General features: G+C 50.0%; 1 protein-coding gene across 1 annotated transcript in view; it reads left to right on the top strand.

Annotated features, from left to right (window-relative positions):
• The first annotated feature begins 1146 nt into the window (after nt 1-1146).
• Nucleotides 1147-26528, top strand: part of Gpt2 (glutamic--pyruvic transaminase 2) — a 32924-nt gene continuing 7542 nt past the window's right edge. The window contains exons 1-8 of the mRNA XM_032887676.1: nt 1147-1731; nt 11786-11875; nt 13817-13925; nt 16186-16316; nt 18667-18910; nt 22937-23016; nt 25107-25243; nt 26324-26498. Of these exons, the coding sequence (XP_032743567.1) occupies nt 1438-1731; nt 11786-11875; nt 13817-13925; nt 16186-16316; nt 18667-18910; nt 22937-23016; nt 25107-25243; nt 26324-26498 (1260 nt within the window). The 5' untranslated portion in view covers nt 1147-1437. The remainder of the gene's footprint in view (nt 1732-11785; nt 11876-13816; nt 13926-16185; nt 16317-18666; nt 18911-22936; nt 23017-25106; nt 25244-26323; nt 26499-26528) is intronic.

The raw sequence follows: 26528 nt of genomic DNA, 5'->3' as shown, positions 1-26528 counted from the left end.
CGAGCAAATTAACACATCTCCCAGTACCTGGTATGTAGCCATTGATATAGCAAATGCCTTCTTCTCGGTACCTGTCCATAAGGACCACCAGAGCAATTTGCTTTCAGTTAGCAAGGCCAGCAGTATACTTTCACAGTTTTGCCTCAAGGATATATTCAGCCTCCTGCCCTGTGTCATGACTTAGTTAGAAGGGATCTTGATCATCGGTCTCTTCCACAAAATATCACACTGGTGCACTATAATGCTGACTGGATCAGGCGTAGTGGTACATACCTTTAATCTGGGCCACACCTCTGCTGGAGACCTACATAAGGACATTGGAAGAAGGAAGAGTCTCTCTTTTTTTGACTGCCTGCCTGCCTTGTGGGACTGAGTCACTGCTGGATCCTTGGACTAACATTCATAGCTGCTGCTGAGCTGGACTACAGTCTACAGTCTAGAGTCGCAGACTACCCATAAGTAGTGGCTTCTGTGACTCTGGAGAACCCTGACTAAGAAAATGAGGTAATTTTAGATGCTGGGAAGGCTAGAAAGAACATAAAATGGGAATAATGGATGTGAGGTGGGGCTTCAGGTAAAGTAGTGTTGCAAAACCTTAGCACTTGGTGTGTGGTCCTTTCCGACCGCCCCCACCCCCACCCCCCCACAGAGCTTTTTTCTAACAAGAACAGTGAAACTGAGAAGGACACAGGATGGAATATCAAGTTTCAGGGGCCCTACTCCCTAACCAGCTGCTCCTGACGGGCCAGTAGAACCATATGGCTTGGATGATGAAACTCAAGGCGAAATGTGCATCACCACGTAGTCCACGTCACTGTAGGTGTCCCGAGGTGAGGGTGAAGGGAGGCGGGATGTGTGTCTAGGGGGAAGCAGCCAAGCAACATATAAAAAAATTCCAAAAGCCTCTGGAAAGGACAGCCGCTGTTTCAAAGTAGGGATTCTCTGTCCCCAAGAGCCCGCCCAGACCACCGCTCCCCACCCCCTGCCCAGCCCCGTCTGGCCTGCGCCAGGCTTTAGAGGACTTGTAGTTTATCCGCCTGGTCACTGCAGCGTTGGTAAGGCCAAGACAACTACAAGACCCAGAAGCCAGCGCGCAGGCCCAGGGCGGAGTCGGCAGCGGTGGGTGTGCGAATTCAGGGAGCCTGGAGGTGCGGGTGCCAGGAGCCAGGATGCGGTGGCCGGTCACCGTGTTGGGGAGCAGCCCAGACTCACCTTAACCGGCGTGGTGCCGACGGTCCGGAGGAGAGAGAGGCACGTTGCATACGCACATTAGGCACAGACCCGGCAACCCAGCCGTGTAGCGTCTTGATGCTGCAGTGGCAGGGTGCAGGGTCCCGGTAACCAGGGGATGGAAATCCAGCCCCGGAGCTAGGCTGGCGCTGCTGGCTGAGAGCCTTGGGCTGCTGGGGGACTGGTGTCCACCTGGGGCTGTACGCGATGTCTTGCTCTCCTTCTTTCTGGGCCAGGTTTAACCTCGGAAGATTCGCGATGCAGCGGGCAGCGGTGCTGGTGCGGCGGGGCTCCTGCCCCCGCGCCTCGGGCCCCTGGGGCCGTAGTCACAGCAGCGCTGCAGCCGAAGCCTCGGCGGCGCTCAAGGTGCGACCAGAGCGTAGCCCTCGAGACCGCATCCTCACCCTGGAGTCCATGAACCCGCAGGTGAAGGCCGTGGAGTACGCTGTGCGGGGACCCATCGTGCTCAAGGCCGGCGAGATCGAGATGGAGCTGCAGCGGGTGAGTGCGGGGCCTGCGGGGCGCGATGCCAGGGGGCGCTCATGGCGGGAAGAATCGTGGCAAGCTACTTTGGGGTCCTGGACCTCTCCCCTTCCCCCTCCCCCGCCCTCCACCCCCTCCACCTCCTTCGGCTTCCAGCTTCTTCATTGTGCCATTTTTGGCTAGAGCGAGAGAACTCCCCCTCTCCCGTCACCCACCAGTGCCCCGCATCTGGCACAAAGTGAGGCCTTCGACGGTTCACTTGTTGAATTGTGCCCAATTATTGAGCGGGCTCTGCTGCCAGGCACTGCATGTTCCCTAAGTGCCCTACCCTCGTGAATCCCTTGGAAGGAGGAAAACAAGCAAATATAGACGTGAGAGTTTCAGACAGAGAGTAAGTGCTTCAAAGTGAGACAGAGGGGCTGGGGGTGGTGAGGTGAAAACCCTGTTAAGTAGGAGTGGAGGGAGGAGGCTAGGCTGTGCGGCTGGATGGTTTGTTCCCAACCCTTTTCTTCTGGCTGAGGCCTGCTGGGTGTTTGCCAGGCACAGTTGCTTGACAAGACCGGGACTCTGGAGGAGATGGGTAGAATTCCTTATGTTGTACCTCGAGAACTTTTCATTGCTGTAGCAGGAGAGTTAGGTCCTTATGACCTTAATGAAGTGAACCTGGGACTTCACCTTGGTGGTGCCAGGGATGTTGGCTTGAACGTGTATAGCTGTTTCTCCCTATCCCAGCTAGGGTGGTTTGATTGTATATAAGACAAGCATGCCCTTGGGTGAAACCAAGTTCTTTCTTCTGGGGCCAAGGTCTGGCTGTGTAGCCCAGGTTGGCCTCGAACTCCACATCCTCCTACCTTCACTTCCCATGTGTTGGGGTTTACAGGCTTCCTGGCAGACACCACAGTGCCCTGCTGGGATACTGAGCTTTAACCTGGGTGAGATTTGGAAGGCAGAGTCAAGACGGAACATCAAAAGGAAACACTTCCTAAGATTAAAAAAAGGAAATGTTAACCCGGTGGGTGGTGGCGGTGCTTGTTTTTAATTCTAGTACTTGGGAGGCTAAGACAGGCAGAACTCTGTCAGTTCGAGGACAGGCTGTTTTACTGAGTGAGTTCTAGGACAGCTAGGGCTACACAAGTGAAACCCTGTCTGGGAAAAACTTAGAGAAGGAAGGAAGGAGGGAAGGAAGGAAGGAGGGAGGGAGGGAGAAGGGAGAAAGAAAAGAGAAGGGAGAAAGAAAGGGAGAAGGAAAGGAAGAAAGGGAGAAAGAAAGAAAGGGAGAAAGAAAGAAAGGGAGAAAGAAAGAAAGAAAGGAAGAAAGAAAGGAAGGAAAAAAGAAGAAAGAGAGGGGGAGAGGAAAAGAAAGTGTTACCAGATCATTCTGACCCGTGATATGGATGGATGGGGTAGGGTTTCTTGATTTTGTTTCTTCACCCAGCAGATCCCAGTGTCTGCAGAGTAGTGTGATCACTCCGTATCCTTAAATATGTGAGAGGAACTCTCAGGGTCTCTTTCTTCTTCCCACTGGGACGTCTTTGAAGCCTGCCTACAGTAGACACCCAGTCCTACTCAGAACCCTGAGTTGGATAAGTCAGTGTCTGCTGCTGAGTTCTTTGCAGGGCTCAGTTTATTTATTTTTTAATATTTCCTTTTATTATTTTTTAAAGATTTATTTATTTAATGTATGTGAGTACACTGTAGCTGTCTTCAGACACACCAGAAGGGGGCATCAGATCTCATTATAGACGGTTGTGAGCCACCATGCGGTTGCTGGGAATTGAACTCAGGACCTCTGGAAGTGCTTTTAACCGCTAAGCCATCGCTCCAGCCCCTTGTTTTTATTGGCCTCTAAAAACCAAACCAAACACAGCAAATCAAGAGTTGGATCTTCTTGGAGCTGAAGCTCCAGGTGCTCGCAAGCTGTCTGATGTGGGAGCTGAGCTGGAATCCGACGCTATTGACCCTCCACCATCTCTCCTGCCCACAGGGCTATTTAAAGGTTGGCCCGCAGAAGGCTGGCTCCATTTCTGTGCCTGCCTGACACACTGGTGAGCTATGGACAGAGCTTGAGTTTTTCTTTTTCGAACTTTGGTATCCGGGAGGCTGCAGCTGTCCCTCCTGGGGGCGACAACAGTCTCCCTGCTAAAACAAAGCTAGGTTGAAAGTGTTCCCAGTTCTATCCCCTCACAGCCGATTGCTCTGGTTCCAGAGCTGGAAGGTCCAGGAATTATCTCTGGCTTTTGCGAAGTAGCAACTTTCCTGTTGACTCCATAAAGCAGAGGATGAGGAGGGCCAAGAGAACACTGACCTTGGTTTCAGGCCGCCATATTGTTATTCCAGCCTCATCTCCCCCAGTTCAGTAAGGTTTGGTGGGGTTATTTAGCAAGCAGAGAATGTGAGAATGGTCCGAGAGCAGACAGTGCTGTGATCAAAGGCAAAAGCTGGGAAGTTCTGGGTCTAGGGGTAGGGTTGATGTACTTAGAAGTGTGTTTGGCAGAGGGAGGTGGGCGAAGGATTTGACTGTGCATCTTGGCTGGACCAGGGGAGCTAGGAAGGGTTTCCAGTAGTGGTAAAGCTCAGATAGATAGATGTCACTGGGCCAGAAGCATCCTGACTTCCAAAACAGAAGTTCCTCGCTCCTGTGTTTGAGCCCCCAAGTTAGCTGAGAAGTTCTCTCTGTCCACCTACATTCTCTGATGTTTTGTTTTAAGACGGGTTCTCACTGTGTCGTCTTAACAGACCTGGAACTCACAGACATCCGTCTATCCAGCTGTTTCAGCTGAGTGCTGAGGTGAAAGTTGCACGCCACCACACCCTCTCTGCTTTCATTCAACTTAATTTTGTCAAATGTTTCTTTTCTTTTTGGAGGGTGGGGAGCCGCGCTGGGGACTTGCATTTTAGGGCTTTACTAATTCCAGGCAAGCACTCTACCACGGACCCAGGGCTGTATCCGAACCCTGTTTGTTTTCATTTACTTTTGGTTTGTGTTGGCTTCGTTGTTTTTTTTTTTTTTTTTTCTTTCTATCTCCGCTTTGAATCTCTGATGCAAATTGGAACAATATTCTGAGGGATTTGACCTGGTTGAGAAGTTTGTAAGGCATATGAAGACTCCAGGTTCTTCCAGAGTGTTCTCTGGGCGCCAGTTTCCCCTGAGGGGACCTCTGTGTTAAGTCCCAGAACTTTATGCTGCCTGTGGAATTGTTTCACTGGGTGCTTTGTCAATATCACAGGCCAGACACGTGGCTCTGCTGTTTGTCTTCAGGGTGGCGGTCAGGGCTTAAGTCCCCAAGTTTTTCCACTTCTCTGATAGCCCGAGGGAGGAGGGGAACAGGCTAAGGGGTGTGAATAGGCAGGCCAGGGAGGCCGTTGCAGCTCCACAAAGGCAGAGTCTCTTTTTTTTAAAAAAAAGGTTTATTTATTTATCATATACAAGTACACTGTAGCTGTCTTCAGACACACCAGAGGAGGGCATCAGATCCCATTACAGATGGCTGTGAGCCACCATGTGGTTGCTGGGAATTGAACTCAGGACCTCTGGAAGAGCAATCAGTGCTCTTAACTGCTGAGCCATCTCTCCAGCCCCCAAAGGCAGAGTCTCTTTAGGGTTTCAGATCCCATTGGTCATTGGGAATAGCGCTTTTTAATAAGCTGCAATTAAAGGGGTTTTGAAAAGAGCTGACAGTTTCTCAACCTACTGCTTTTTTCTCTTGCTTTTTTTAAGGGCAAGGATCAGGGCTTGGGGCAGTAAATTGCGAAGGAATGGCTTTACTTTTCCAGTTGTAAAAGTAAACACCAGCCAGGTGTGGTGGCTGGGACCTGTATCCTATCTATTAGGAGTCTGAGACATGGGGGTTACTTGAGTTTAAGAATTCAGGGTGAGCCTGGACAATCTAGGAACATCCATCTCAAAGATTAAAAATAGAAGTATGGGTCTGGAGAGATGGCTCAGAGGTTAAGAGCACTGACTGCTCTTCCAGAGGTCCTGAGTTCAATTCCCAGCAACCACACGGTGGCTCACAAGCATCTGTAATAAAATTTGATGCTCTCTTCTGGTGTGTCTGAAGACAGCTATAGTGTACTCATATACATTAAATAAATAAATCTTTAAAAAAAAATAGAAGTATGGGCTGAAGAGATGGCTCAGCTGTTAAGAGCACTGGCCTCTCTACCAGAGGTCCTGGGTTCAATTCCCAGCACCCACATAGCAGCTCACAACTGTCTCTAACTCCTGTTCCAGGGGATCCAATATCCTCACACAGACATGTATGTAGTCAAATTACCAATGTACATAAAACAAAAATAAATACGTTATTTAAAAAAAAAAAGAGGTGTTTGCCAGGTACGCATGAGATCCTGTGTTTGATCCCCAGAGCTTACAGGAGAAGCCAGGTGCACTTGTAATTCTGTGCTAAGAAAATACACAAGAGGCTCCCTAAGGCTCCCTGGCCAGCCACTCAAACTAAGGAGAGACCCTGTCTCAAAACCTGAAGTGGCTGGCTCCTGAGGAACCACAACCTGAGGTTGTCCTGTGACCTCCACTTGTACACATAGACACACACGCAGCTATAGGGATATACACAAAAGCAAAAGCTCACACAGGGCAGAAGGTTTAGAGTTAGAAAAGAATGGTTACTTTTGTTGAGATTGTAGCTTTGCTGTACTAAATGATCCTGAATGGGAAGAATTCAGCTTTACTCACTGTCTTAGTCAGGGTTGACTGCTGTGAGCAGACACCATGACCAAGGCAACTCTTATAAGGACAACATTTAATTGGAGCCAGCTTACAGGATCAAAAAGGTTCAGTCCATTATCAACAAGGCGGGAGCATGGCAGCATCCAGGCAGGCATGGTACAGGGGAAGCTGAGAGTTCTACATCTTCATCTGAAGGCTGCTAGTGGAAGGCTGACTTCCAGGAAGCTAGGGTGAGGGCCTTAAAGCCCATACCCACAGTGACACACCTACTCCAACAGGGCCACACCCTCTAATAGTTCCAGTCCTTAGGCCTAGCATATACAAATCATCACTCTTACAAATCTTTCTCTTTTTTGGATGTATTGATTTATGTTTTTATTATTTCGTGTGTATGTGTGTCTTGTTTGTCTGTATACCTCTTGTGTGCTGGTGCCTGTGAAGCCAGAAAGAGGGTGTCAGATGCCCAGGACTGCAGCTATGGACAGTTACAAGCTGCTATGTGGGGTGAACTCTTTCCTGATGAGTCGAGTCACCTTTCCAACACTGTTCCTTATAAATCTTGAGTTTTCTTGTTGTCTGCATGAATGGAAAAGAAAAGGAAAGAAAGAAGGAAATAAAAAAAGAAAGGCCATCATCGCTCTTAGGAGTGGCAGGGGAGGTTTGTTGTAGATATGAGGGAGAGCACAGCCAGAGGCAGGGATGTCTAGGAGAGTCCAGAGTGAGCATGACCCTGAGCCTGGCCATGTGAGGGACGGAGAGCCAAGAGAGTAAAGGAACAGGGGAGGTAACTAAGAAGGTTTGGATTTTGTTAGAGGGAAGGGAAGCCCAGCCCCTGGGCTGAAGAGTTTAGAGTAGGGGGTGGGGTATGCCAGCCACACCCTGTAACAGGTAGGGAGTGGGGGTGCTGGGAGAACATGAAGCCAGGCCCACTTTGATATGTTAAGTACGCACCTTGTTGGGCATTTGTTCCAGGTTTGAGACCTAACACTGAAGGATGTTACCCTGTGTTAACTCTCAGCTTCTCCTTCTATAAAACAAACCTGTTTTCAAGACCCGTGGGATCTCGTTGGATTTTGTCTCCAGAGCTTCTTTTTTACCTTCTTTTTTATTCTGCATTTGAATCTGGGAATGAGGGGCCTTTCCTAAAAGCTTTCTGGGGTCTGGGAAGGCCTCACTCCCACCCTGTGCCCAGCTCCTTTCCCGTACCCACGTTTGGTCAGGATTTATTTGTGTGGGTCTGTGTGTGGGTCTGTGTGCGCTTGCCCATGTGTTTGTGCATTCATGTGCATGTGAATAGAGGTGCCCATGGAAGCCAGAGGCGTACAGCTAGAGTAGCAGGGGGTTGTGAGCTGCTGGGCATGAATGCTAGCATAAAGCAATCGTGCACACTTTCCCCACCGAGCCGTCTCTGCAGCGTCAGTAACAGTTCTTATTCTTCACTTCCTACATTTGCTTTGGTTTTTCCTTGTTTGGTCCCCACCTACCTTCTCTCTCTCTCTCTCCAGCTCCTTATTTACTGGACTAAGAGTATTTGTTGAACCAGAAGGAGACTGTGGCCTCCTTCAGTATAGTCTCGTGAAATGCCTGGGTCATCCCTTGGACAAGGAAACTAGCTTGTTTTTGTCCCTGCCTCCTCCCCAGCTTTACTGGGGTGTGTGTAACGGACAGGTACAGCGTGTGACTATTGAAGGCGTACAGCGTGGCTAAGAGCAGTTGCTGCTCCTAAAGGGTATCCAGATTTGATTCCCAGAACCCACCCTGGGAAGCTCACAGCCATCTGTAAACTGAACTCCAGGGGATCTGATGCCATCTTTTAGCCTCTGAGAAAATCTGTACTCACTCTGCCCCCCAAACCCTGGGATTAAAGGCATGAGCCACCACCTTACTTAAATAGCATCTTTCTTTTCTTTTTAAATTTAATTTTCTTTTATGGTATGAGTACACCGTTGCTGTCTTCAGACACACCAGAAGAGGACATCGGATCCCATTACATACAGATGGCTGTGAGCCACCATGTGGTTGCTGGGAATTGAACTCAGGTCCTCTGGAAGAGCAGTCAGTGCTCTTAACCACTGAGCCATCTCTCCAGCCCTAAGTAGCATTTTTCTTCGTGCGTCCGTGTGTGTGTGTGTGTGTGTGTGTGTGTGTGTGTGTGCGCGCGCACGTGTTTATGTGTGCGTGTGTGTTCATGTGTTCACTCATGCATGCGTTTTCTTGCATATACAGGTGCACCCGTGTGTAGGGTATGAAGCCACACCTTGTTAGCATCTCTTTAGATGCTGTAAACCTTAGAATTTGAGGCAGGCTTCCCGCTGGCCTGGAGTTCATTGACTCAACTAGGTTGATGAACCCCAGGAGTTCACTTGTCTTCATCCCCCCTCACCCCAGTACTGAGACTACAAGCATACAGCATTACATTTAAAGGGTTTTTTTTGTTTGTTTTGTTTTTTTTAATGTAATTCTGGCGATCAGATTCAGGTAGTTGGACCTGCAACACAGGCACCTTACCAATGGATTGAGCGTCTCCTCAGCCTTCCCGTTCTGTTGATAACTGCTTCTGTCTTGCTTTGCTCCTGCTTGACTTTACCAGTCCTGTGGCCTTTAGCGTGCGTGGTTGGACTGTGGACTGGAAGGACAATGATAGATCTTCTTCGTCTGAAGAAATGTTTCACCACCTTTGACCCCTGCAGAAGTGAGAGTAGCAGGAAGAACCCCCCTCCCCCTTCCCTGGACCCTCCCTCTGCTGCATGGGTTGCACTTGGGGGCTGCACATATGCAAATGCATTTGACAGGGGAACTCACACTACATGCTTGTTGGTCTCTCTGTCGAGGCTCTGCGCTGTGGCCAGTGCAACACTGCGTGTTCATACCGATCTGGATAAACCACTTTGGGCTGGAATCTTCCTAGGGACCTTGTTATTTCCCAACCCATGTAGACCTCGTCTTCCCAGAACACCCTTCTGAGTGGCTGCTCTTGGCTGTGTAGAGTGGTCTGCTTGTCTATTCAAGGGAGCCGGTTTCCTGTCCCAGGCTCATCCGTCTTGCAAAGTGTCTATGGTCTGTCTGTAGGCACAAAGGCCCAAGAAAGGAGGGGCTTAATCTTCCCAGGCTTGGTGTCAGCCGGCCCTGAGTTGGCTGAATAGTGCCGGGGAGGGTACACGGAAGGGACATCCAGGGCTAGGTTCCAGGCATTATCTCCTCCTGTGGGGCTGGCCCAGGGCCCAGGCCTACAGCTGTGTGTTCAGTCCTGGCCTTCAGAGCTGTGGCAGATTTATTTTTTACTGAAGAATGGCTGTGGCGATACCACAGAAGTCTTGGATGCTCAGTAGCTGTAGGCTGATAGCTCTGGGGATTTAAGGGGTGATGCAGAGCTCCTCAGAAGGAACCCAGGCCAGGGGCAGGGTGTGCGGGCCTGCCTTGTGCACTCTGTGACTTAGGTAGGTAAGTGCCTCTTATCACCCCCTCTCCCAGCCTCGTTGGCTCCTTCCTGTGGGTGAGCCTTGCAGCCACACGCCCTTCTCCCTCCTGCTCTCACCCTGACTCAGCGTGGTGCAGCAATCTAGTGGTGTTTGACTGCCAGGAATAACACTCCATATCGGCCGTCTCGGAATAGCTCAAAAAATGGGCCACAGACACTTGCAGGTCCCCGTCTCCCAGACACACCTTTCAGACTTGAGAAACATTGTGGTCTTTTCCAGGCTTCTTTTCTCGGCCTACTCTGCCTGGTAACTTAGGGATGTAAAACTCAGGCTGCGGCTGGTTTCTTTCTGGAGCCCACTGTTGTGGGGTTTTTGTTTTTTTTTTTAAAGTTGAGAGATCTTTAACTGATTGTAAAAACAGCATGGTGGGGAAGGGACAAGGGATGACTCAGGAAGAGCGTTTGCTTGATATGTACGTGTGAACCTGAGTTCAAATCCCCAGCTCCCGAGGAAAAAGCCAGGCGTGACCTCACCTGTACTTGAAACCCTAGTTAGTGCTGGGAGGAGTGGAGACAGAAGGATGGGTAGGACTGGCTACTGATCAGCCAAGCTAAAACACCGTGAGCTCTGGGGGCAGGGATAGCCCAAATCCTCCTCTGACCTCTACATGTCTGCCCATGGTCAGGCCCCATACCTGAGCGTGGTGCACGTGTATGCACACATGTGCACACACGTGTGGACACACACGCACACTTGTACATACACTCAGAACAAACTTCAGCAGTATCACACCCATAGAATTGTATCTTTGAATTTTGTGTTTTGAAAGCGGGGCTGGAATGGAATGGCCTTCTCCCTTCCTCCACAGTGACACACAGGCCTCCTTCTGGACCAGCTGTGTAAGGCTCTGTTTATCCCTTGTATCTTTTCATTCATTCTCATGGGGAGGTCCTAGAACCTGTCTAGCCGATGCCTCCAGGCTAATTCTGGATTTCTGAGGGGGCTGTGGAGAAACCCTATGTTTTCACAGCTCCAAGATCCTTTTTTACCTTTGTAGCAGCTGAAGTGTCTTTCCCTCATCTCCGGAGTGACATCCAAATATCTGTTAGTTCCTCTGTGACCCCTACATCATTACCGCATCTGTGCTTGCTCTTAAACAAACCGGAAGAAGAAGAGGAAGCTAACGAAACTAACGATGTTTCAAAACGAGGATTGCAAGAGAACAAGGCCAGGAGTTAATTCCCAGGGGCGAATGTGCTTTGGAGGTGAACATGAACTCAGTGTCTTTAGGTCCTTGTTTATGGTTTCCAAGTGAAGCTGTGCTTGGGCACAGGGAACAGGAGCATCGAGGGTCTCCCTCCTCGACATTCGGTGTATTTTGCAGCTGGCCTAAGCTCCTTCTTTGTTGTCACTTTGGTTCCGGTGCCATCTTTTAGACACCCCTGTGAGGTGACAGGCCATGGAGCTGTCTCTGGATGTCCCAGCCACCTAACAGCTTTTCCAGTTTGTCCAGAAAGTGAGAGGTGATACAACAGAGTGGTTGCTAATCACACCAGCTCCCAGAGTTCAAATCCCGTTTATTTATTTGTGACACCAAGCACGATTGTTAGTCTTTTTTTTTTTTTTTTTTTTTTTTTTTTTTCCGGAGCTGGGGACCTAACCCAGGGCCTTGTGCTTGCTAGGCAAATGCTCTACCACTGAGCTAAATCCCCAGCCCCGATTGTTAGTCTTTTGAAACCTTGGTTTTCTCGTTTGTGAAATGGGGTTGCTACCCTTTCTTCCTCACGGAGATGGTTGTGAAGATTAAATAGGACAGGAATGTCACGGGTTTAGTTAGTGCTTGACATTTGGCGAGGCTCAAAATAGAATTGCTTATTAATATCTTGTGGTGATACTATAGCCTGGCCTCAGGAATGCAGGGTCTATGAATCGTTCGTAACCACCTGTCACCTTCTCTCTGCAGGGTATCAAAAAACCATTCACTGAGGTAATCCGAGCCAACATTGGGGATGCCCATGCTATGGGCCAGCAGCCAATCACCTTCCTCCGTCAGGTGAGCCAGCCCTCAGGAACAGGCCTCTAGGGGCTCTGAAGTGAAACCTGGGAGGGACCAGTACAGCAAACACTAGCATCCCTCGGGGATGTGCCACGGAAGTAGCAACCCTTTCAGGTACCTGGTGTCCCTTTTTCTCTCTCTCAGCAATTCTCCTCCCAGTGTTATCAAAAATACCTTCATGCACTTTGGGGATGGGACGCTTCCAGGAAGGCTCTGCTTCATTGTTAGGTCTGGGGTTCTGACAGAAGAGCTTTGGTGAGGGTGTTCACTGTATATACGTGGGACAGAGAGGTGCAATCACAGTGGGGTTGGAGGCGGTACCTCAGGGTGAAAATATAGCCCAAAGGAGCCCTGGGTTTGAGTGTTAGATCTGCTGCTGACCAGCTAGCTGGCCTTGTGCATGTGGAACCCGTCAGGGTAGGATGGATGGAGGTCTTTCTCCAGCCCAGCAAAAAGTGCAGGTCATAGCAGCCACGGCCACCCAGTCTCAGTTCCCTCCAGTGTAGCACAGCTCCCTCAGAGGGGCTCTAGGTGATGGTGGTTTCATGGTTTATGTCCGAGTATCAATGGCGGAATGCTGCATGGGCAGACAGTACTGGATCGGCAGGCAAGAGACGGGGAACGAGGTTGGTAGGAAAAAGCCACCAGGCACCCTGCACTGAGGTAGGAGGTGGAACTGTGAATAGCTCTTTCTGACCAAAATAACAGTCCTCCATGTGTAAGGTCCACAGGCCAGGGCAGGTGACAAACTTTGGGGGAAGACAGCTTTGACCCCCTTTACCAAGCTGTGTTACCACCTTCAGAAGGGGCACAAAGTAGGGGTTCCCTTACCTTGTCCTTTGGGGCAGAGGGGTGTTGGGGGCCCAGCCATACCCCCTGCATAACAGAGGAGAGCATGCTGGTCTGAGGAATGCCCTGCAACCATTGCAGAGTTTCAGAAGACTGGAGGCGAATGTGTTAGGGTCCAGCTTGTGGAATTAGAGGGACAAACAGTACCTCTGCCAGAGAAGTAGAGGCAGGAAGAAGGCCAAAGAGGTCCTTGACTGTAAGTAGGGGTGTGGATCTGGGCTTGGGTCGAGAGTAGGTTGCAACAATACTTACCTTTACAGGCTGTTAAACTCGTCCCCAAAGCCAACCCAGCCCGGGGGCCTCAGTTGTCCTAACTTGCATGGTGTCAGCTGCTTGCAGCTGGCATGTGTCTCTGTGGTCTTCGTGATGCCCCTGGGAGAGGGGGAGGCTAAGTTACTGCTCATTACACAGAGGAAGAAAAGCCAAGAAGCTGGTGAGTCACCTGACCTGATCAGCGCTGTGACCTGTTCTTCCATTTAGGGAGCCTGGCTTGGTTCCTCAGTGCCAGCCTAGGCAGGTGTGCTTGGTTTTACTGGCACCACGTCCCCCAGAGCCTCAGTTAATCCTCTCGGTTTTCACGTGTAGGGTGATTTTGTGTTACAGGGAGGAAAAGCCGTTCTGGCTCTCAGATGTGAGGATTAGTCCAGAGGAAGGACAGGAGGAGAAAGGCTCAGGCTCTGTGTCTTGAGGGGTTTTACAACCTTGCTCCTGTCAGCTGCCCACTGAGGCCTGGCCCTGGCCTATGAGACCCTCTAGTTATTATCTAGATCCTGGATGTTTGGCTCCAGTGTCGTTTGTAGATGAGTGGACGCCACTACTGTGGCGAACCCTCACACTCTGCCACGGCTCCTCGTTTGGTACCCGTTCTCGGGTCAAGCCTTGGTAGCGCTGCCTCTCGGCCATCAGATTCTTTCCTGCTGCCGAGAGCCAGCATCTTCCTCTTTGCTGCCCCGAACTCCTACCGGCCCCAGCCCCCAAGAAGGGGCTGCGACGACAGTGTTTACAGTTGTCTTCCTCTCACTTTACCTCGCCCAGTGTCCTGCGTGCTTGGGGCACCATACTGTGCACTCACTTGTGCCATCTTTCTAGGTGATGGCTCTCTGCACCTACCCGAACCTGCTAAACAGCCCCAGCTTCCCGGAAGATGCTAAGAAGCGAGCGCGGCGGATCCTGCAGGCTTGTGGTGGAAACAGCCTGGGTGAGGCCCAACTCGTAAGGCTGTGCAGTGACTGCGGGTTCCACATGGGTCTGGGCCCATGAGCAAAGGGCTGTGAGGTGACTGTCCCGTGTGTGGAAGGTGGCTGATGCTCAGAGTGTGCACAAAGGCATAGTCACCTTCTGGTGCCAAGGCCATCTCTTGGTGAGGCGGGTACTTAGGTCTGAGTACTTCCGTCCTTCTGAATCCCGGCTTGTTTAGGCCAGCAAGGGTTTAGTTCATTCAGTGAGTACCCTAGAGCCTCACGAGGCTAAACAGGATGTCAGTTCCCAGCTCTGCTGATTTCTGTGTCTGTGGCATTTTCTGAGAAATGTCTGCTGTTTGCTGAGGATAGGAAGCACCAGGGCTCTGTCTTTCTCCAGTTTAATTGTTCCCGTTGCCCCTTCCCACTCCTCTGGATCCCGTCCACCCTGCCTCTGTTTCTCTTGCTGGAAAGCCCTGGCCATGACAGAGCACCAAGCACCTTCGGGCTCCTTGGATGAGGGTCCTGCCCAGGGTTTGACTCCCTGTGGATGTGTAAATGATATTCTTCCTCCCTACCCTGCTTGGAATCCAACTCTTGGCCTCTAGCTCTTTGTTCTCATCTCATTTTGTTTCCTGTTTATCTCCTCTGCCCCCTCTCCAGCGCCTGTACACTGTATCTCAATCGAAAGACTAGTGTTCCTAAAGCTTTCTTAGGATGCTTGCCCTGATACTCTGAGACCCAGAGCCAAGAGGGACACAGATATTTTTCTGAATTGCTCGATCAGGGAACTGCCCCTTCGTCTCTGCCTCCCTCCATGTTCCCGCTCCACTTTTCTGCTCTGTCCCCTTGCTGTGGGCTCCGTGCCTACGTGCTGGGCATGGTGACTCCATCAGTGCTCTTGATCTGGGCATGGTGGTATCTCTGTCAGGCAGGGGCGGGTGTCCCCTGCCTCCCTGCCTGTCAGCCTGAGCTCTGAACCGTAGGCAGGCAGGGAACAGTATGTGTGGCCTGACATTCCTTTCCCTGAGCCTTCCACCCAGCATAGAGGATGAGTGTGTTTTTCAAAGCCCCAGTGGCCCTGATGTTTGCACAAGTTTTCCTGGGAAGACACGGGGAGGGGGAGCTGGCTTCCTGTGTGTCTAATATGAATGGGGAGGGAGTAACCTTTGACCTTCGTTCTGCCCACAAAATCTCATCTATTGATTTTTGTCCCTCTTTGTCAGCTCGAGCTAGGGATAGGTGGGAGGCCACACCTATGGAAGGGCGCTCTTGGGGTGCTATAGCAGACCAGTAACCATCAGGATTTTGTGGTCTACTAGGCTTTGTCCAAGGAGCAGAATGTAGTGCAGACGAGAGAAATACTTTCTGAGCCTTCTCTTTAAATGAGGAAGTATTTCGTCTCCACCTCCTGCCCTTGTAAGAAAGGCTGGTGTGTCCCCCTAGTTCTTCATGATAGGTGACATTATAACCAGGCCCTGACCACCGCAAGGAAGGGACAGCTAGTGTGGTCTCTCTTATGCTGAGGTCTCAGTGTCTGTCTGAGCCTTAGGCAACACAGTGTTTCCTCCCACAGGAGTAACAGGAAGTGGAATGTGTCAGTGTCATGCTGACCCAAGTGCAAATTATTGAGTATGAGTATGAGTTATTTTAGCTTTAAACATTTTTATTTTATTATATGCATAAGGACATTTCGCCTGCATGTATGTCTGTGTACCACTCACATGCCTCCTATCTGTGGCAATGAGAAGAGAACACTGGATGGATCCCCTTAGAACTGGAGTTACAAACAGTTATAAGTCAGCATGGCTTATAACTGGGTGCTGGGAGCTAAACCGGTGATGTCTAAGTAGAGGTGTAATGGGGAGGGGCAAGGAACGGCCTCCAGGATCTGTGCTGGTGCCAGTTAGAACTGAGCTATTCTGGAGTACTCCCGTCACCCCATTCTCTCAAGTTCTGTAGAACCATGTGCAAGCAACTAGCTAAAACATGGAAAGCCTGGATCTACTTGGCACTGTTGTTGTAAAACGTTTGACGCTTTAGAAACCAAGGCTCAGTATACAGAAGGTGCTCAGTGAACACTGGGCACTGGAAGGATGTGTGGGTGGATGGTTGAGCCCAGGGAAGTAGGCATCTGGCCATGTCCCAGAGGAGTAGGAAAGAGGCTCCACCTTGGTGTTCACCGACATCTTTATCCCTAGGTAATCGTATGGACGTCAGACTCATTCCGTTGAGCCAGGCGTCTTGCCTCTCATCGTCGTCTTGCTTGTTGTCTCACAGGGTCTTACAGTGCGAGCCAGGGCGTTAACTGTATCCGAGAGGACGTGGCAGCCTTTATCACCAGGAGAGATGGTGTACCTGCAGACCCAGACAACATTTACCTGACTACTGGAGCGAGCGACGGTATTTCTGTATGTGCAAAGTGGACTTTGTTCGTTCGTTTGTTTTTCAAGACAGGGTTTCTCTAGGTAGTCCTGCAACTCTCTTCGTAGACCAGGCTGGCCTCAAACTCTCAGAGTGCTGGGACTAAAGGCATGCACCACCACACCTGATGGTGGTGACCAACAACAACCTTGAAGATTAGGGTCAAGTGTTTGAAGTCACTGTGAAGTCGCTAGCCAGGCAGGATACAGGCTTGGTGGGTGGATTAGGCCACCCTCCGGTACCCCTGTGGCTTCCAGTCCCATGACCTTGGATGTGACTGCAGCATCAGCTTCCTTCCAGAGGACCCAACAGCAGGTCCAGCTGGTGGGGAGCTATAGGATACCTGAGGTTGGCCTCTCTGTTGCTCAGCACATACTGTGTGTACTGTGTTCGTCCTTTGCCAAGCACTGTGCTGGATGCTGGGAACCAGGCTCGCCACTCAGTCTCTGCTTATGTGCCAGCATCATGACAGACTGGCACAAACACCACGTACGTAATAGTGAAAAGAATAAATGCTGTAACAGCAGCAGGAGCTGTAAAGGCCCCTCTGAAAACGACTGAAAGCTGCAGGAACATATGGGGGAAGGCAAGAGGGGAAGTGTTTTCTGGGCTGAAGATCAGTGTATACAAAGATCTTGATCTGGAAAGAGGCCCAGTGTTTTAGAAATGGGTCCCAGGTGGGTGAGCGCACACAGTGGGGGATAATTACCAAAAATAGGGCCAGGGAAGCAAGTAATGGCTAAGTTCTAAGGGCCGTAGAAGCCACACCGAGGCTTAAGTAAGTCAGAACATTGGCTTAAAGGGAGGGAGTTCACGTGATTCAATCAATGTTCTGTTCAGCCTTGGCCTGGCCAGGAAGAGCCAAGTAGCAGTAAGTGAGGGAGCTCAGCGCTTAGGAGATGGGGCTCAGGCTGGGAGTCAGTCAGCAGTGGCGTGGGCACGTGGACTAGAGTCAGTGGCCGTGTGGCTGAAGTCTGAAGTTCTAGGCTTGTGGAGGGCACGGCCTCCTGGGTTTTTACTTGTGGGCTGGTTTCGAGTATTCATCTGGCTCTCAGCGTGCTGGGTAAGTGCCGTCCGCTCACCTCCATGCGCACCCCTCTATCCACTCTTGGCACATTTCTCTTCGGCTCGAGCCCTCTGCTAAGCACCGGTAACTGGTGCGTTCTTCCTGTGCGAGCCGTGGTCGCTGTTGCCTTTTCTCTCTCATCGGGGCTCTTGTCTCCTCACAGGCCGTTTCGTTTTGAAGTTGAGTGTGTGTTTCCCTGAGCCTTTCAAATAGATAATGCACTAATCTACTCGAGCCCATGGGGAAATGGGCCCGAGACAGTCAAGCATGCACTGTGCTTTCCAGTCTGGCGAGATTCTTGGAGCGAGGAATGGAGCCTCAGATGAAGCCTGTGCACGTGTACAATGAATGAATGTCTCCCACAGCTTGCTAATTCAGAGAACCACTGCCATTTTCAACAACACCTCACTCGACCCCACAGTTTGCTTTCTTAAGAAATAAATATGCACCCCACTTTGCTTAAAAAGAGGTGGGAGTAGCTGGGGGCACCATTTCGACTGTCTCTTATTTAGGAGTCTGTCCAGCCATGTGTGGGCCAACTGATGGTTACGTTGAAGAAACTGAGTTTAAATGAGAATATCGGGGTGAAGTGTGGCTTGTTCTAGGGCAGGACCAGCTTGGATCCTGTTTTAGAAAGTGTCTGCTTGCTTGGTTGGTTAGGTGTTTTGAGACACGATCTCACAGTGTAGCCCAGGTTGGCCTCAAACTCATGACAGCTCTGCCTCAGCCACCCACGTACTGGAACTCGGCATGTGTCGCTCCATCCCTGTCAAGTGTCTTAGCCTTTTCCTCCATGCCATGCATTATGTCAAGAACGTTAGGATATTCTGTTTCTTACCTACATCCACAGCTCCCCTCGTGCTCCAGGGAAGGAGACAAGTCAGGGAGATGAAGCAACCGTGATAGGGCCGTGCTAGAGGCCCTGGTAGATATCCGTGACTGGAGCCCATCTGGCCCGTCTGCTCATTGCCTCTTGAAGGATGAGAGAAACAGCAGGAACCCTATATAGAGAGGAACCCTATAGATTAGCGGTTCTCAACCTGTGGGTCTCGGCCTCTTTGGGGAATGATGGATGACCCTTTCACAGGGGTCACCTCGGACCACCAGAAAGCAGATGTTTACATGCAACAGTAGCAAAATTACAGTTATGAAATAGTGATAAAAATAATTTTAGGGTCGGGGTCACCACAACACGAGGAGGCGCTGTATTAAAGGGTTGTAGCGTTAGGACGGTTGAGAGCTGCTGCCGTAGGTGTTGCTTTTTGTCGCAGACGATCCTGAAGCTCCTGGTCTCTGGCGGTGGCAAGTCACGGACCGGGGTGATGATCCCCATCCCACAGTACCCCTTGTACTCCGCGGTCATCTCCGAGCTCGACGCCGTTCAGGTGAACTACTATCTGGATGAGGACAACTGCTGGGCTTTGAACGTGGACGAGCTCCGGCGGGCACTGCGGCAAGCCAAAGACCACTGTGACCCTAAAGTTCTCTGCATCATCAACCCCGGAAACCCCACAGGTCTGTACCTGACTCTCTCGCCATGTTCATAGGGGCTTGGAGTGACTGGTGCAAGTTACGCAAGGTTTTCTCTCCTCCAGTTTCCCAGTTCACTCCAGATTTGCTAACGTCTGTGAGACTCGCCTAAGGCCATCTCAGGAGACAGAAGTAGGCACCTTTTTTTTGGTTTTTGTTTTGAGCAAGGCTGTATTACTGATGGGACCTGTTCTTTTTCATATTTTACCTCCAGTTGTAAAGACTCATCTCCTTAAGGCTTATTCACATAGACTACCACTGCTCACCTCAGTCTAAGGTCATTGACTTATCTCTCAACCAGAGAAACTCTTTCTTGTTTCTCAACTGGGTTCAGAATGCTGGGGTATGGAGTTTGGCTTTTCCTTTGAGGAGAAAATTGGAAAGCACCCAAATTCTGTATATCTTTCTTTAGAGAGAGAAAAAAAGTATACGGCCCTGCCTGTTGTGAACTCCCGAGCTGCTGGCTCATGTGTCTCCAGGGCTCTTTGGATCAGAGAGCAAGAACTCCTTTCTCCTTTGTTGAGCTAAATTGAATTGAAGCCAGAATACATTAGAGCTGATTGTGGAATCTGCTGCTCTGAAATGCGAAATGATGCTTCAGTCTGCTGAAAACAGCCCTTTTAATTCCTGGGTGCAACTGATGCAGATACGCCGTGTGCACACTGTGTGTGCGCTCCAGTGCCTTGGTGGTGGTGGGGACGATGACGTTCTGCCCACGACGCAGTTCAGGGGAGTGACACAGCACTGTGTTCTCGATTGCTCTGAGTATCGGCGTCACAAGGCGAGCTTTGAAAACCTCACAGACCAGTCCAGACGGCACGGCCGGCGAGAACCACTTCTTGAGGACTGTGGCTCCTAAACTTTTAGCTTGTTAAAGTGAAAAGTGCAGGCTGTGTTCACCGACATCTTAATGACTGGGCTAGGGCTGGAGAATTGGCAGGTATACGCGGTCCAAGATGACATTTCTGCTGATCCCAGGGCCACCCTTGGAACAGCAAGTCCTGTAGCATGTGTGTGCTGAGTCGGCTGTTGAGTCAGCCCTTTTTTGTTTGTGTCTTTGGAGACTGTGTTCCTGTCGGGTTTCGTACTTGCTATGTCATCTGAGCAGACCTCAGCCTCACAGCAGTCCTCCTCCAGGCTCTGAGTGCTGGGGTTACAGGCGTGTGCCGCTGGCTTGTCTTTTAGTCAGGGTTTTCTACTCCAGTGTTTATATAAATCCTTTACCTAGCTGCCTTGGAGAACATACCTCCTGCTCTAAGTAAAGAGATCCTGTGACTATATATTATTATAAGTAACATTCTGTCTCTGTGTCTGTCTCTCTGTGTGTCTGTCTGTCTGTCTGTCTCTGTCTGTCTCTCTGTGTGTGTGTCTGTCTCTCTCTGTCTTTTTCTGTCTCTGTCTCTCTCTGTCTGTCTCTGTGTGTCTCTCTCTGTCTGTCTCTGTGTGTCTGTCTGTCTCTGTCTGTCTCTCTCTTTTTCTGTCTCTGTCTCTCTCTGTTTGTCTCTCTGTCTCTCTCTCTGTCTCTCTCTGTCTCTCTCTCTCTCTGAGACTGGGTCTCACTATATAGCTCTGACTTTCCTGGAACTTACTATGTAGACCAGGCTGGTCTTGAACTCACAGACATCTGCCTGCCTCTGCCTCCCAAGGGCTGGAACTAAAGGTGTGCGTCATCATGTCTGGCCTCATAAGTAATTCTTATGAGAGTAACTTATGAATGGGCACTGTCTTTCCTTGCTTTCTGGGGCCTGACTGAATGGCAGTTAGTCAGCGACTAGAAGAGGGGTGGCAGGAAGTGGAAACTTCCCAACCACATACCACAGTCAGCTTGGCTAAAAGATGTCAAAGAAGCTTGGGATGTTAAGTCAGTGTGAACAGCTATATGGCAGAGCTCTGGACTCTGGCATAAAGCAGTAACCTGAGTCAATACTATTGTGTTTGTTTCTCAGCTCCGCTGTCCTCTGAGTTGGAATCCTTCTTAGAATCTGTCCTTAGAGGGCCTTCAGCCATTGCTCGCCAGATGAAACCTTCTGTGATCCACTGAGAGTCCTAGGCCAGGAACTCACTGACCCATTTCTGAACAAGTCAAACTACTAGCACTCTGATAAGACAGTTCTTTTACTTATTCCCTTACCAGTCCTCCTTAGGCTGGCCTCGAACTTGCAACCCTCCTGCTTCAGCATACCAGGTGCTTGGGTGTGTGTCACTACACCTGGGGGTTAGGCCAGGGCCATTTCTCTTATCTCCTGCTGGGGTGTCCTCAGGAGCTGTGGTATATGTTACAGGGGAGAGGAGGTGTAATCACAGATGTTTCTGTCAGTTTATAGGGAATTCCTTAGACCCTTCTTCTGGTTTGGCCTTTAGGCACCTCTCTCTAGCTTTTTGGGCCTGGCCCCTGTAAAGCCATATATGACTTCCTCCTATTCTCACAACTGTTTGCGTTTTGCTCTTTGGTGTCTTAGTGTGCAATGATCACAGTCCCAAGCCCTGGGTAAACATAAGCCTGTCTTTATCGTCAAGTGTGCATCGTGTCTAGCAGTGGAATTTTTGTATCTTTCCCACCCTTTTCCTCCACCAGGATGAAACCTTTTCAAGACTCTGGTCCTTCCGTTCCTCTTTGTGACCCCTTTGCATTTTGTGAACATGTTTTTGTATATTCAGTGCTCACATTGTGCTTGTATTCAAGCAGATTTAGTTAGGAGACCCCACGAAGGGTTTGCAGGCTGCATCTATCCATAAACTGGCGAGCCCCTGTCTGTAAGAGTAGTGCTGGTTAGTGCTGGTTCCATGTAGAAACCAAGGCCTGCCACTGTGCTGGAGTCCCAGAGCCCTGAGCTTGCTTCTTATAAAGACTGGTGTGTGCTTGATGGCCAAAGAAATTTCAGTCTCTTACTTAAGAAATTGGCTTAATTTCTCTTAAGAAGGTGAAAATCTCGATTGACGCATTTTATGATACACTTCTATATTTTTATAGACATTTTTCATATCATTCTGTAGATAAATATATAAACTTTTTTTTTAGCCAAAAGGAAACATTCTACATACTTTTCTCCATTTTGATGTGTATAAATGCAGAAATTATCCATGTGTATGTGTTATTTGTGCATATAGGCATATCATACATGCATGCTATACACACAATCAAGAAATCAGTGAGCCCGACTGAGCACGCCAGAACTTCCTGGTGTCACACTCAAAGCCAGAGGAAAACACGGGCGTGGGGTGGGGGTTTCCACTCCCACCTTCTCTTACCCTTTGCTCTCTGCCCCAGTGGTGTGCCTGCAGGCTGCTGACTTGTTTGAAACCGTTCTCTGACATGGGTAATGGGTGTGTCTTCCCTGCCGGTGTTGAGGCAGGTCCTGAAGGAAGCCAGGAACAGCAGTGTCCTCCCTCAGGGTCCCTAGTGGTGCCAGCTGCAAAAGCAGCTGGCCTGGCCAGAGATAGCAGCCTGACTCTCATTCATTCAGTGTTCTGCAAGTCCTGCTTTGAGCATTCGCTGGCTCTCAGGGTGGATGATGAACTGGGATTAGCATGTCACTTCCTTGTGGGCGTGTGCATCTGCCTTTCTGGGAGGACACCCACAGATTTTGTTCAGTAACTCCAGCTCAGTTACCATATCAACCAGTACAGTGTTCTGCACTGCACTGTTGGTGCTCAGTCTGGGAGCGGTAGGGACCCGGTGGACCCCACTCCTTCAGCTTTATTCCCTGCCCACTGTGACACTTCCACGCCTTCCTGTCCTCTAGAGAAGGCACACATCACGCACACATGTGTACACCGCAGCCGAGAGGACGATGAAAACGTTAGGTGTGAAAGGCCCTCCTTCCCCATGGCTGACTTCATTGAGTTGGACAGAGTGGGGCTGGGCTTCTCTGCCACGATGACAAAGTAGGAGGGTGGTGCCTGGGACCTTCTGGGAACTTAGGACACCCACATGACCTGGGTGGAGTATTACTTGGGGACAACTTACATAGCATTACAACCTACAATTTGGTTTTCTTGGGGATTTTGTAGGCCAGGTACAAAGCAGAAAGTGCATAGAAGATGTGATTCACTTTGCCTGGGAAGAGAAGCTTTTTCTCCTGGCTGATGAGGTAAGAGCAGTCCCAGAGATTGGTGGGGTAAGTTCAGAGAGGGCGGGGGCGAGCCCTCTTGTATGGGGGAGAATCCAGGTCTGATTATTCTGTAGCCAGGGAGAACTTTCTAGGCAGAGTGATTCTGGCCAAGCAAAGGTGAGGATGTTCATTCTCTCTCTCTTTTTTTAATTTATTTATTCTTTTTTGTTATGACTACACTGTAGCCATCTTCACACCAGAAGAGGGCATCAGATCTTATTACAGATGGTTGTGAGCCACCATGTGGTTGCTGGGAATTGAACTCAGGACCTCTGGAAGAGCAGTTGGTGCTCTTAACCGCTGAGCCATTTCTCCAGCCCGAGGATGTTCATTCTTAACTTATGAATTTGGGACATAAATTAGCTCCCTGTTGGTTTGGACTCTAGTTGTGGACCCACATGCATGCGCGCACACACAGACACAGACACAGACATATTCTCCTTATACATGGGAGGCTAAGGATTCGCTATGTAACCCAGGCTACCCTAGCACTTAATGTATAGCCTAGGCTGGCTTTAAATTCACAGCAATCCTCCTGCATTAGTCTTACAATGTTAAAACTATAGGTGTCAGCCACCACACTCAGTTAAATTTCAGAACTGTAACAGATTACTTTAAACTTGGAGGAGGAAGAATCGATGATGATGGTGGTGGTGATGATGATGGTGGTGGTGGTGATGATGATGATGTCACAGGTATATATAGTTGGAGCCTGGACTCAAACTGTGACTTCCAGGTCCTTCCCCTTTCATCTCTATAAGTTGGCCTCATACATGGACTATCTTCCCAGCCTTGAAAGCAGCCTTTTGTCCTTGTAGTTCCAACAAGTTTACAACCTCATTGGTTCAACTCCACCAGTTACTGAGTCAACCACTGTAGCCTGGGGTTGCAATATGCAAATTGACACCCCCCACACCACCACCAGATGCAAGTTTTCTGCCTTGCCCTTCCCAAACTTCACCTGGAGAGCCAGGGAGGGTTTTCACTGAAGGAAATAACCTGGTTTCCTACCTAAGAGGGGTGTGTGTGGGGAGTGTGGCTGCCCTGTGGGGGAAGAGGCTGAAGCCACTGGTAGGGTGCAGTTTCCTACCTCTTGGTCATTCCTGTCTTCCCTCTCATATACTGTCCAGCAGTGTGCGAGCCTGGGACGATCTCAGGTCTGTAAGTGTAACTTCTCGAATGCCAATCATGAGGCCTGGCTTCCCATTCTTTGTCTGATAGAGACGGCAAGTTCTTCATAGTCCGTTGACACGTTCCCTTCACTTCAGATGCTTTCTGGTTAGTTGCGGTTTCTAGAATTATCTTTTCCTTTCTCTTTAAGCACCCTGCTCTGTTACCACATTTAAATTGCCATAAGTAATCATGGATCTAAAAACCTTACTTTCTAAACTAAAAAACAAAACAAAACAAAACAAAGTAAACGGAGGCGGCAGTGGTGAGACCTGGGGCTTCCTTCTGAAGGTGCACTGACTACCCCACCTGTCTGGGAGGAGGGCAGGCCTCTCTCTGACTGCCCCACTGATCCAGACACCCAGCTTCCCTGAGTGTGGAACAGGCAGGGCGTTGTTTCTAGGCTGTGTATGGCAGATCTAGAGACGGGGAGGTGCGGGGGTGCGCCCTGGCAGACAGAGCGGAGACAAACCTGGCAGGTGGCATAAAAGACACCCCACAGAGTTCACTCCCGAACAGAGGGCGAGGACAGGAGGCTGCTCCCACTAATAGAGGAACAAACAATGCTTTAGGAGAAAAGTTTGCTTGGAAGCATGGGAGTCCCTGGTGTCACCATTGGCCTGATGCGTTTGTTAGACAGGACTGGGGACAAGTAAATGTAGAAGTCAGGGAAGCTCCTAGGCTGTCTTAGGATCCAGTCTGAGGCTTTCCCTTGCTTGTTCTAGAAGGTTCCTTCAGGCACACTTTGGCTTATGTGTAGGAATAGTATTGGAAGTGGACTGGCTGGTTTGTCCAAGGCTAGACTTTGTGACCTTCCCCTCACGGGCTAACTCTGTACCTACATACCTCACTCCAGGCCTTCCGGAAGGACTCATCACAACTGCCCTGTTCCCCTGCAGGTATACCAGGACAACGTGTACTCTCCCGACTGCAGATTCCACTCCTTTAAGAAAGTGCTTTACCAGATGGGGCCTGAGTACTCGAGTAATGTGGAGCTTGCCTCCTTCCACTCCACCTCCAAGGGCTACATGGGGCAGTATGTGGGCTGCTGTTCTTCTCTGCTGCTCTACCTGTGGTCCGCCCACATGGTTAGAAAGCGGCTTTCCTCGCTTGCTGCTGGTGTAGGAATCAGGAGGAGACAGGCTGCATCTCTCAGACAAATCTAGTGGTATAATCTGTGCGCAGAGGTTCAAGGGAAATGCTCAAAAGAAACCAGACTGTGGATAAGTGATGGGAATGAAAACAGCTTCCCAGAGCAGCTCTAAGCCTGGAACCTTCTGCTCTAACACTGCCTGAAGTCTGTGGGTCCATGCAAAGAGAAGTTGGATAAGTACTGAGCTCTGTGTGCAAGGCTGCCTTAGGGCTGGGGCAGTTATAGACCAGAGGGCTAGTTTGGGGCCCATATTTGTTACTAGTATTTACTAAGCACTTACCCTGAGTTTGCAGCACTGAGGACCTTGCCATCACAAAGACAGTATGTTACCAGGGTGTGAAGAACTAGGTAAACAGGAAAGCCATGTGGCGGGTGGAGAACTGAGGTCAGACAAGAGGTAGGACTTGGAAGAAGGGAGACATCTGGGAGAACATTCTAGGCAGAAGGAACAGCATATGAAATCTAAAGAAATGTTTTGGTTAGGTCAAGGGGGCTGCCTCCTTACGTTGTTCTTGGCTTAATTCAGTATAAATTAAGTGTATGAGTTAGGTTTCAGGGAAAGCAGCTATAACAAAATGACCTGAAAGTACAAAGGCTCAAAAAGAGTGACAGTGTATCTTTTTTTTTGACATAATGGTTCAAAGGCACAGGAAGGCACAGCTGGGCTCCTTGAGATCCTTCAAGGACTGGCTTGTGAGTCAGCGTCCTCAGCATACAGGACCCACTGGTCTCTAGGATAGGGACTCTCTACTTCCCAGGAAGCAGGAAGGGAAAAAGAGAGTGCTTGCTCTTCCTGCAGGAGAGTGACTTTGTAGCATTACCTGTTCACCCAACACTGGCGAGAACTCTGCTACAGCTTCGGGCTGGGAGACGAGGGTGTGGTGTTAGAGATCTGGTGTCCAAACTGCACTTGTGAGGTCTTCCTATAACTGACATGCGTGTTCCTTCTCCTCAACTCCCCAGATGCGGCTACAGAGGGGGCTACATGGAGGTGATCAATTTGCACCCCGAGATCAAAGGCCAGCTGGTTAAGCTCCTCTCGGTCCGCCTCTGTCCGCCAGTATCTGGACAGGCCGCGATGGACATTGTTGTGAATCCACCGGTGCCAGGAGAGGAGTCCTTTGAGCAATTCAGCAGGGTAAGTCCGCCTGGCCTGTGTACTGCCTGC

This window comes from Rattus rattus, chromosome 17 (genome assembly GCF_011064425.1).
Source record: "Rattus rattus isolate New Zealand chromosome 17, Rrattus_CSIRO_v1, whole genome shotgun sequence".
Classification (NCBI taxonomy): domain Eukaryota; kingdom Metazoa; phylum Chordata; class Mammalia; order Rodentia; family Muridae; genus Rattus; species Rattus rattus.
This window is presented reverse-complemented; position numbering and strand designations above follow the sequence as displayed.